The 12,502-nt window shown below is 37.7% G+C and overlaps 1 protein-coding gene across 2 annotated transcripts in view; it reads right to left on the minus strand.

Moving 5' to 3' along the window:
• Positions 1 to 300: 300 nt before the first annotated feature.
• Positions 301 to 12,502, minus strand: part of LOC138306104 (multidrug resistance-associated protein 1-like) — a 31,440-nt gene continuing 19,238 nt past the window's right edge. Inside the window, exons 23-31 of one of the 2 annotated variants that reach the window (XM_069246465.1) lie at positions 9,315 to 9,625; positions 8,754 to 8,953; positions 8,226 to 8,349; positions 7,187 to 7,288; positions 4,501 to 4,647; positions 3,835 to 3,993; positions 3,069 to 3,235; positions 2,049 to 2,243; positions 301 to 453 (exon numbers count right to left, since the gene is read on the minus strand). In XM_069246465.1, coding sequence (XP_069102566.1) covers positions 309 to 453; positions 2,049 to 2,243; positions 3,069 to 3,235; positions 3,835 to 3,993; positions 4,501 to 4,647; positions 7,187 to 7,288; positions 8,226 to 8,349; positions 8,754 to 8,953; positions 9,315 to 9,625 — 1,550 coding nt within the window. In that variant the 3' untranslated portion in view covers positions 301 to 308. Of the gene's footprint in view, positions 454 to 2,048; positions 2,264 to 3,068; positions 3,236 to 3,834; positions 3,994 to 4,500; positions 4,648 to 7,186; positions 7,289 to 8,225; positions 8,350 to 8,753; positions 8,954 to 9,314; positions 9,626 to 12,502 lie in introns of those variants that run through there. The other variant, XM_069246466.1, reaches the window with a different exon arrangement.

Genomic DNA, 12,502 nt, shown 5'->3' on the forward strand with positions numbered 1-12,502 from the left:
CCATTTAAACATCTTCTCCAAATGTTGGAAACCTAGTGTCATGAAATTTGGTTTTATAACATGCTGGGATGAAGGGCTACAACATTTGTTCAAATTAATGACCCTTACCTTCATTCATGCTAACAGTCAAATTGGCTAAAATCTTCAGCGACTTCTTGTTAACAGCCAAGAGGTCTAAAGACCTGTTGTCTCCGTAGCTGGGATGCTGGGATAAGGGCAGTAATTACATTTGTAAGTAAAATGAACTCAAAAGCTTAAACAACAAAACTTTTTTTATTTTTCATAAAGCATTAACGAAATTGAAACAATTATTTCTTGTTATATTTATCGTTATCAAACCAGTCTGTAATTTTTGCATCTTTTGCCATTCCGTAAAATACACTTGTGGCATCATTAAGGAGTGTCCGTGGTGTGTCGAACTCTGCGATGAGCCCTTTATCAAGAACCATAACTCTGTAACAGCGGAAGCATACACATGTATTAAAACGCTGTCATAGAGAGTCACAATGTAAGGCACACAGGGTATCAAAATGATCAGAGCCATCTGCTTGATCATCTGCAATTCCTAAATATAAATGTACAACATTTAGGGAGGGATCATTGAAAATTTACCAGGACAAAGAAAATTATCTTTTGGAGAAAACTGTTCGAATATAAATCATTATATGAACATTTTCGCGGGAAAAATTGTCACAAAGTACACAGCAATGATTATCTTTATTGGAAAACAACGCAAACATAAACTTCATGGTCATGCTCTATCTTCAGGCAGAAATAAATTAAAAATAGGAAGAATATATGTCAGGATTAATTAATATTTAATAATCTTATTTATTTAATTCTTATTTGATGGAGCTCGATGTATGGTTTTGCAGTAAACTGCTGTGATATTTTGAAGGATTGATTTATCATGGGTTTTCTTTAAATAATGCTTAAGTTTATGAGCGGTAGTGTTGGTGTGAAAAGAATAACTCACCTGTGAACTCCGTGATAGTGTTAAGTCTATGGGCGATGGTGAGGACGGATATAACTCACCTGTCGTACTCCATGATAGTGTTAAGTCTATGGGCGATGGTGAGGACGGTATAACTCACCTGTCGTACTCCATGATAGTGTTAAGTCTATGGGCGATGGTGAGGACGGTATATAACTCACCTGTCGTACTCCATGATAGTGTTAAGTCTATGGGCGATGGTGAGGACGGTATATAACTCACCTGTCGTACTCCATGATAGTGTTAAGTCTATGGGCGATGGTGAGGACGGTATAACTCACCTGTCGTACTCCATGATAGTGTAAAGTCTATGGGCGATGGTGAGGACGTATATAACTCACCTGTCGTACTCCATGATAGTGTTAAGTCTATGGGCGATGGTGAGGACGGTATAACTCACCTGTCGTACTCCATGATAGTGTTAAGTCTATGGGCGATGGTGAGGACGGTATTAACTCACCTGTCGTACTCCATGATAGTGTTAAGTCTATGGGCGATGGTGAGGACGGTATAACTCACCTGTCGTACTCCATGATAGTGTTAAGTCTATGGGCGATGGTGAGGACGGTATAACTCACCTGTCGTACTCCATGATAGTGTTAAGTCTATGGGCGATGGTGAGGACGTATAACTCACCTGTCGTACTCCATGATAGTGTAAGTCTATGGGCGATGGTGAGGACGGTATATAACTCACCTGTCGTACTCCATGATAGTGTTAAGTCTATGGGCGATGGTGAGGACGGTATAACTCACCTGTCGTACTCCATGATAGTGTTAAGTCTATGGGCGATGGTGAGGACGGTATAACTCACCTGTCGTACTCCATGATAGTGTTAAGTCTATGGGCGATGGTGAGGACGGTATAACTCACCTGTCGTACTCCATGATAGTGTTAAGTCTATGGGCGATGGTGAGGACGGTATAATTCACCTGTCGTACTCCATGATAGTGTTAAGTCTATGGGCGATGGTGAGGACGGTATAACTCACCTGTCGTACTCCATGATAATGTTAAGTCTATGGGCGATGGTTAGGACGGCATGACGATATCACCTGTCGTACTTCATGATAGTGTTAAGTCTATGGGCGATGGTGAGGACTGTACACTCGCTGAATTCGTTCTGTATCGTCTGCTGTATGAGTTCGTCTGTCTCCATATCTACGGCGGCCGTGGCCTCGTCCAGGATCAGAATCTTGTTCTTGTGGAGTAAAGCCCGACCGAGGCACACTAGCTGTCTCTGTCCCACACTGTATCGCATAAATATACACTGTAATAATGCAAGTAGCTTGTGTTTAACAAATGTATATTTACAGATGTTACACTGCCGACAGAGCATAAACGATGTTCATCATTTGAACAATAATTTGTGTTTAATCGTGGATATATATGTCTATTTAACATAAAAAGTAATACAAAATATTTCATTTTGCTTTTGGTACATGCGAAATCAGTAGTTTATTCCATGTAGGACATAGTGTGCCATGGAATTTATTATTTAATTAATTTATCATTTCAATATTTCTATCTTGAAATAAAATTAGAAGCTCTAACTTTTCAAAGATGGTAATGGTGTAAAGTAAGTTTTTTTTTGTAACTGAAGAAAAATACTAAATTGTCTGCTCCCGTTTTTGATAGGGAAAATACCATTCATCAGCGGTGGAGATCTTTAAGTAATTAATATAATGCAATGAATGTGTTTAATTGTTCATGATTATGTCAGGATAAACTGATAAAGTACTTATATACTTCTTGGTCCTTAACATTTTGTAATGTAAAATCAATGCTGACTTTTGAATAATCTTATCATATTGTTCTTTTTTTCAGTTCGCATCTGCCTTATGTATATTATGCTACCTGGTATATAGATTCTTCTTTTTTCGAATTTTTCTGTTTCTTGTAGCATGTGACACATACATTTACGACTAATAAAATCAAGATATTGTTTGCGATAAGGTATAATGCCTTATATATATCTCAACCCATTGTAATGCTATTTCTTGCTGCGTTTTCACTGTAGTTGGTATTGAGGTACATTAACGGTTGTATATTTTGATTAGATAGTGAATGAATACCTCAAGTTCATCCCTCCTTCCCCGCACTCGTAATGTAATTGGTCTCTCTGGTTACGGACAAAATATTTCATATGGGCAGATTCTAAAGCTTTCCATATCTCTTGGTCTGTAAATCTCCCAAGAGGGTCAAGATTGACTTTTAGGGGTCCGGAGAAAAGCACTGGGTCCTATAAGAAACACCAATAGCGATACAGCATCAAGAGCTATTCATTATCAGAATTAGTTTACCAATAACCTACATACAAGTATACACGATTGTTAATGATGGTGTATCGGAATAATATTAGTTTTCTTAGAACGTTAATACCATTCTCAGATATACGTTAATCGTTTGATGTCATAAAATGGTAAAGGGAACAATTCAATATTGGTATCAGTAACTGTATGGATACTGAAGAAGAGTTCAGTATTGAACAAAACTTCATATAGGATCGATGGGTAAATGCATATACAATGTAAGTGCTATTGTATATATGAATTGATCTAGCAATATCCAGGGCACTGTTCCCTCTGGTAAACACGGATTCTTGCATGTTTATGATATTCTACCGTGATATGGTGGACAATGGGTTGGTGGTATTTCACATGGTCGTGGAGACAAATATAGTTCTTGGACTGGAGTGTTCATAGCATCACGTTCTAGTACATCTGGCACATCACTAAATGTTATCATTGCTTCTAGATTACCATATCTTTTCTCACGTAATCTACTAATACATCTACATTGTGTGTAGAAAAGCGAGCTAAACGATGACATTATTCTTACCTGTGGTAGAATGGTTATGTTTGACCTGAGATCGTGGAGTCCGAGGTCACCTGTCCTTACGCCGTCTATAGATATAGCTCCTGAAGCCGACTCGATAAGACGGAACATTGCATTTGCTAGAGAGGACTTCCCCGCTCCTGTTCTACCCACTATACCGATCTATATATAGACAAGGGAAATCATCAGCAAGATGCTGCCAATCTATATATAGACAGGGGAAATCACCAGCAAGATGCTGCCGATCTATATAATATATATAGGCAAGGGAAATCATCAGCAAGTTGCTGCCGATCTATATAATATATATAGGCAAGGGAAATCATCAGCAAGTTGCTGACAATCTACTCATAGACTAGAGAAGCCATCCGCAAAATGATGCCAATATATCTATAGACAAGGGGAACCATCCACAAGATTGGATGAGCATCTCCTCTCCTATTATACTTCATCAAATAAATGCATGAATACGCATACAAATACCATTTTTTAAGTTGAGGATATTGATCTGTTTACAATTCAACTATTATAAATTAATTGCTTAATATTATACAAAATACTGAAATCTATCTTCAACATTCAGTAGCTATGCCTGAAACATTCGACCCCAATCACCACCCCTCTGATGTTTTGATCTTTAACTTTAGATCTCCTTTTCGGCTGTGTTACCTTTTCCCCACTCTGTATCTGACAGTCTATGCCTCTCAGCACGAGGTCGAGGCCGGGTCGGTACCTTGTGGTGTAACCATCAAACCTGACAGTACCTTCACGTGGCCACATAGGAGGAGGCCGAAAGTCCTCCTTTACCCAGTCCGCCTGTCAGCAGCAAAGAAGCGAATTCACGTTATACATTATACGTTATGAGAATATTCATTGGTGATTTGTTTCAATTTTAACAATATTTTAATATTAATGAAAATGGGATCGAACAACAGACCCACACAACTGAACTGTACATTCATTTTATTTCGCGTGCGATTTACTTTCGCGAATTTCGCGATCCAAATAAAATCGCGAAAGTTTATCTTCGAGAATTGATATTTTAATTATATGGATTAGAATACTCTTTTTTATATCCGCTAATGATAATTTTTTCGAACTTGTTTTGAAATGGAAATCGCGAATCTTTTGAGGGTAGAAATATTACATGGGTTTCTAGTGTAAATGGGGATTTTTGCGTGTAAGTTGTATTCCTAGATAAACTTAAAACTTAAATTAAGCGTTTATGTAATTTTGTTAACTTCATAGAGGTATGAAAGAAAATTTGTTTGCAAACTGCGTGAATCCGCGTAACGGATTCTCACAAAAGTTTGCAAACAAAATTTATTTCATATAGGGATTGGATTTCGTTTTTATGTTAACCATGCTTGTATGGAGCAATTCCTCTAAGAATATATTCAATATGGGGCGATTTCGTTTTTATGTTAACCAGCGCACTTCCTCTAAGAATATATTCTATGGGCGCGTTAGCGCCCCATATTGAATATATTCTTAGAGGAATTGCTCCATACACGCATGGTTAACATAAAAACGAAATCCAATCCCTATATTTACACTCACACGACTTTTTATTTATATTTTATGCAATAAAATCGTCATTTGAAAGTGACGTAATTATTCAATAAAAGTCGGTCAAAGGTGGGAGGAGCTTACTCAATTGAACAGCGAATGATGACGCTTCACGTAAGGTAGAATTATTCATCCGCGACGACAAAAAAGTTCAATATTTTAGTGTAAAATAAACATGACAAACAAAGTAAATTTCAGAGATAATTTTATTTAATCGGATCAGAACTTTAAATATATATTCAATTTTGCTAAAAGTTAATATATAGCGTAATAACATAAAGAATTTGTACACGGTCACATGTGTGAACTCGGTGACCGTTATTGTGCAGCGAGGCGAAGCTGACGCACGCTTACACACTTTAGTTAGCCGAAGTTGTGAAAACACCGATTTTCAAGTAGCTCAATGTGTTTGAGATGTCGTCTGACTTGACGATATTACATCCTTGGGAGCCATGTGATTATATAATCTACGCTTAGATCCATATCGCCATCGATAGATGAAACAAATTCACTTGTGTTCGATGGATACAATGTATTTGTTGTGACGCGGAACTGTCACAAACGTGGATTATAAGCGGTGCATGTTTTATAATACACATGATTAAATACTCAAAGAACAAAGACAAGAGGATATGTTTATAACTGACTTCTATCAGAGGGTCTCACACCCGTCCACTCCAAAGGCTCGATCGTAGGACGAACATAGGCACAGAGGTACATTTGACACCCATCATTTTTAACAAAAATGAAAGCACGTCGCCCCGGTCGGGATATTTTTACCGTTTCTTTATACAATTGTTAATTTAAAAATTGTTTGAATCATATATAAATATAAAACATGTATATATTGTTTACATTTTTCCAAAATTCTATGAAAAACAACAATATACACGTAATGTTTCGTCAAAATGTAAACAAAGCCATGTGTTTCTTTTTAAAAAAGTAGTCCTTTTACGTTGCACAGAACATTTCCTTACGCAAGTTCAAAGTTCAATGTTACCATGCAGTTATGGTAAACAAAATCGGCTAGTATTAGCGTATAGTGACCAAGCCTATCAAGTGTAAATATATATCTATGTAGTTAAAAGAATAGATACATCAATGTTTATAATTAATTTTTCTCAGGCTACTTGATAACATGAAATACGTTTAAATGTACGATTCTATTGATTTTCCAATGGATTATTTTTTAAATCAATACGCAACGTCGACGTCTCTATTGTGACGTCATGAATACGTCGGATTTTTTCTTCAAAATATATGAAGAAAAAGAATCTGCCAATCAGAGATTTGGATTTAGTATGAAAACAAATAAAATTAATTGTAACTTTGTATTATCGAAAACTCATATTCAGAAAAACCAGCATTGCAAAAAATATGGATGTCTAATTTTATCAAAACATCATCAGTGATTCAAAAATGTAAGCTGAGGTAACGATATCGTTTCTTTGCATTTTTGTGTTAAATCGTTGAAACTAGAAATGTGTCATTCAAAGAAGGATCGGACAAATAATGTAAACGAACTGATTTTTGTATCTCCGAGTATATCGTGAGCGTACATAATTCGCCAAATCCAATCGACATGAAAACGTTTCAAATACATACAGGTATATTACAGTTTTAACTGCAAATCGCGAAATTACGTGACCACGAAACACGTTTACAGTACTCGAGTTTAGCATGTTAGATTTTATGCCGTATCAGGTATACCAAGATTGATAGACATTTTGAACAAACAGACGTTTTGTTTTTGTTTTTGTTTATTTTTGGGTTTTTTTTGTCATACCTCTGGTTTTAGATCCGTATAGTCCACCACCCGCTCTGCTGACACAATGTTCATCTGCATTTCACTCACACTGAATACAACCAGGGCCAGGGCTGCGTTTATCTGAATCATGTACACATAGACAGAACATGTAGATATTATCAACATGAGGGAAATTTACATTCAGTTTTGCTTTACCAAACACGTTTTTAGATGGTTTTATCTTCCAAAATGAATTTTGAATATTGAATAGATTATCTTTAGTAAAATTGACTTATAAGGAATAACTTGAATAGATTTTTTATGTTATGAAGATATAACTAAAAAATCTGAGGGTAATCTTAATAAACCCAGTTTATGATGAGAGTACACTCAGATGTTTTTGTTATATCTCCATTTTGGGACTCTTTTGTCTATAAAATCATTACGCCGTCATTTCAGACAATCAGAAGCAACGTTACAAACGGAGACGCCATTTTTTCCTTTATGGGCTGATAAAGTAATGCTCGTAACAAGCAAAATTGAATTATATTCATTTCATGCATGATGTTGCGCTCTGTCCACAAAATTGTAAACGTGACATTGTTGATATCATTTTCTTGCTTTATTTTTTTCCAAATAATTGTTTTATTTCTTTTTTCTTCTTTCCTTATTTGTTTATAGTATGTAATTATCAAATTTGGAGGAATAAAGAAATGAATGAATGAATAAATGAATGAATGAATTGAATGAATTAATGAATGAATGAATAAATTAATGAATGAATAAATGATTGAATGAATAAATGAATAAATGAGTGAATAGCGAGATCATATTATTTTATTGAAAAGCTTCTTTATTTAGGATAATTACATATACATGTCTTCAAAATAAACGTTCATATTTTATCAAGATTCATAAACACAACAAATTTTTGTGTCACGTGACGCGCCTCATGATCTATTTGAAATTTGTGTGAAATGTACGCGGAATTCACGTTGGTGAATATTGGCGATGTATATGAAATAGGGAAGCAGTATATATAACCGGTGATAAGGGATGATGACTATAGCTATATTACCTGTAAAGCGTACGTAAGTGACAGGCCTACATCACCACTGTTTAAATCAACTGAGTTGATAGAAATCAAGGCAGCAATGAATACCAGTATGTTACTCAAACTCTCTACGACGATTCCAATCCATCTACAACAAAAACACACCATTATAATTGAAACTGAATCAAACCCAAATTCTACCGTATTGAATCTATCAAGATCTTTAATTATAATTATATCCCATCGTATAGTGGTTAATACGCAAATATGCTATGTCACGCATTTAGGAAATGCGACAATGCTCTAAAAATGATTTTTTTTCAGTTGTGTTACTAGTTTCTATTTATATAATATTGGTTTTGTAGAGGATATACCAAGAATTTCTCGTTTCTCAAAAATTGCGCAATTATTTTCTTTACCAAAATCAAGCAATCATGAGGCACAATTGTTTTGAAATATTGTATGGATTTTACTTAGTTGGTTTGGCTATTGTTAGGATGCGTGTAATATCTGAAAACAAGTTGAAAGATTCGGGTATTACAAGTTGATTACCTGGCCGATATGTTAGCTGCGTGGTAGAATGCAGCATTCTTGTCGACACGTTTCTGAGACTCCTCTATAAAACGCTCGGACGCCTGGTACGCCCGTATGACACTGGCTCCAGTGATTGTCTCACTAAAGTGGTTATACACGGGAGACCGTGTTACTGACTCTATCCTCTTCAACTGACGGGTAGTCGGAAGATAGCAAATCTGAAATAATCATCATAATCGACAATGCTTTTAAGTCTTTTATTTAAAATATAGAAGCAAGGTATTAAGTGTTTGGTTTGCCGAAAGGATTAATTATCTTCGACCCTCGTAAATATTTTGGCTGGTCAGTCCACGGCAAGACTCGTGCTGATTAGAACAAAGATTCGTCTTAGGTTGATGCATCCCGTGTTACTTGACAAACCCACATACATATGTTAGATTTATGTACATTTTCCCAAACAATCGAGGGAGCATTTCGAAGCAGAACTTTAAAAAGTAACATTCCACGTATTTCTTTTCCTCTAAACATTGACATCACTATGGTCCTCTATGACTTCCAAATTTCTACCCTGTGACCTACAAGAGCAGTAACATAAATGACGCCAGTCGGAAGAAGAGCGATGAGGAATGTTGGGATCTCGATACCGATAACGATGATGGTCGATATCAATATAAACACCACGATATTGAGAAGTCGGTAGGTCCTCGGCATCCGGTCGTCCAGCACGTCTATATCACTGGAGAAACGGTTCATGATCCGACCGCTAGGTGTCGTGTCGAAAAACGACATTGGGGACCGGAAGGTACAGTCTAGTATCTGTGAGTGGAGCCGTCCGTTTCCTTGAACGATCCGGAATAGGGCAACGTGTGCAAACAGCTGGAGGCAAATTCCTACAATAATAGACATGCATGTCAAAAGCGAAACATTTTCTTCGGAGAGAAGAGATATTGAAAAAATAATTCAGGCATTTGCGTTCACAGGAATGACAACAAACAGTACTACTTAAACATATTAAATCTAGAAAAAACCACGTCATGAAGTTTCAACCATCCACCTAAGACTAATAGAATCTTACATGGGTCTGTGAAGTGGACAGGGATATCTCAACCCGAGTGAAAGATTTTGGCCGATCAACCCGAGGCTTGCCGAGGGTTGACGGCCAAAATCTTTCACGGGGATTGATATATCCTTGTCCACTTCACAGACCCATGTAAGATTCTTTTTCTCCCATACATAGTAGAAAAAATGATGAAATTCCACTTGGTTTCCAGCTTTTTCCTCGCGCCATTATCGCAGGAGCGTCGTTATGCGTTAAAATTGATGACGTCATTTACAATGCGCGCCGCAGTTACGCCGCATGTATTGATGACGTCACGTTATTGTCTAGCACGTGTGAGCTGTCTTACACCCCCCTGTGTAAGATAGAGATATCTTTTCCCTAGCAACCACGGGATATCCCTGTGAAGTATGGGAGAAAAATACTTTGTATACCTTGTATGACCCCCGTACTCTACACACATTAGATGATTACCTTGTATGACCCCCGTACTCTATACACCTTAGATAATTACCTTGTATTACCCCGTACTCTACACAACTTAGATGATTACCTTGTATGACCCCGTACTCTATACACCTTAGATGATTACCTTGTATGACCCCCGTACTCTGTGCACCTTAGATGATTACCTTGTATGACCCCCGTACTCTATACACCTTAGATGCTTACCTTGTATGACCCCCGTACTGTATACACCTTAGATGATTACCTTGTATACCCCCGTACTGTATACACCTTAGATGATTACCTTGTATGACCCCCGTACTGTACTCTACACACTTGATTACAAGATGATTACCTTGTATGACCCCCGTACTCTATACACCTTAGATGATTACCTTGTATGACCCCCGTACTCTATACACCTTAGATGATTACCTTGTATGACCCCCGTACTGTATACACCTTAGATGATTACCTTGTATGACCCCCGTACTCTACACACATTAGATGATTACCTTGTATGACCCCCGTACTCTATACACCTTAGATGATTACCTTGTATGACCCCCGTACTCTATACACCTTAGATGATTACCTTGTATGACCCCCGTACTCTATACACCTTAGATGATTACCTTGTATGACCCCCGTACTCTATACACCTTAGATGATTACCTTGTATGACCCCCGTACTAGTTATACACCTTAGATGATTACCTTGTATGACCCCCGTACTCTACACACCTTAGATGATTACCTTGTATGACCCCCGTACTCTATACACCTTAGATGATTACCTTGTATGACCCCCGTACTCTATACACATTAGATGATTACCTTGTATGACCCCCGTACTCTATACACCTTAGATGATTACCTTGTATGACCCCCGTACTCTATACACCTTAGATGATTACCTTGTATGACCCCCGTACTCTATACACCTTAGATGATTACCTTGTATGACCCCCGTACTCTACACACCTTAGATGATTACCTTGTATGACCCCCGTACTCTATACACCTTAGATGATTACCTTGTATGACCCCCGTACTCTATACACCTTAGATGATTACCTTGTATGACCCCCGTACTCTACACACCTTAGATGATTACCTTGTATGACCCCCGTACTCTATACACCTTAGATGATTACCTTGTATGACCCCCGTACTCTATACACCTTAGATGATTACCTTGTATGACCCCCGTACTCTACACACATTAGATGATTACCTTGTATGACCCCCGTACTCTACACACCTTAGATGATTACCTTGTATGACCCCCGTACTCTATACACCTTAGATGATTACCTTGTATGACCCCCGTACTCTATACACCTTAGATGATTACCTTGTATGACCCCGTACTCTATACACCTTAGATGATTACCTTGTATGACCCCCCGTACTCTATACACCTTAGATGATTACCTTGTATGATCCCCGTACTCTACACACCTTAGATGATGACCTTGTATGACCCCCGTACTCTATACACCTTAGATCATTACCTTGTATGACCCCCGTACTCTATACACCTTAGATGATTACCTTGTATGACCCCCGTACTCTAACTATACACCTTAGATGATTACCTTGTATGACCCCCGTACTCTAACACCTTAGATGATTACCTTGTATGACCCCCGTACTCTATACACCTTAGATGATTACCTTGTATGACCCCCGTACTCTATACACCTTAGATGATTACCTTGTATGACCCCCGTACTCTATACACCTTAGATGATTACCTTGTATGACCCCCGTACTCTATACACCTTAGATGATTACCTTGTATGACCCCCGTACTCATATACACCTTAGATGATTACCTTGTATGACCCCCGTACTCTATACACCTTAGATGATTACCTTGTATGACCCCCGTACTCTATACACCTTAGATGATTACCTTGTATGACCCCCGTACTCTATACACCTTAGATGATTACCTTGTATGACCCCCGTACTCTATACACCTTAGATGATTACCTTGTATGACCCCCGTACTCTATACACCTTAGATCATTACCTTGTATGACCCCCGTACTCTATACACCTTAGATGATTACCTTGTATGACCCCCCGTACTCTACACACCTTAGATGATTACCTTGTATGACCCCCGTACTCTATACACCTTAGATGATTACCTTGTATGACCCCCGTACTCTATACACCTTAGATGATTACCTTGTATGACCCCCGTACTCTATACACCTTAGATGATTACCTTGTATGACCCCCGTACTCT

The sequence above is a fragment of the Argopecten irradians genome, chromosome 13 (assembly GCF_041381155.1).
Source record: "Argopecten irradians isolate NY chromosome 13, Ai_NY, whole genome shotgun sequence".
Classification (NCBI taxonomy): Eukaryota; Metazoa; Mollusca; class Bivalvia; order Pectinida; family Pectinidae; genus Argopecten; species Argopecten irradians.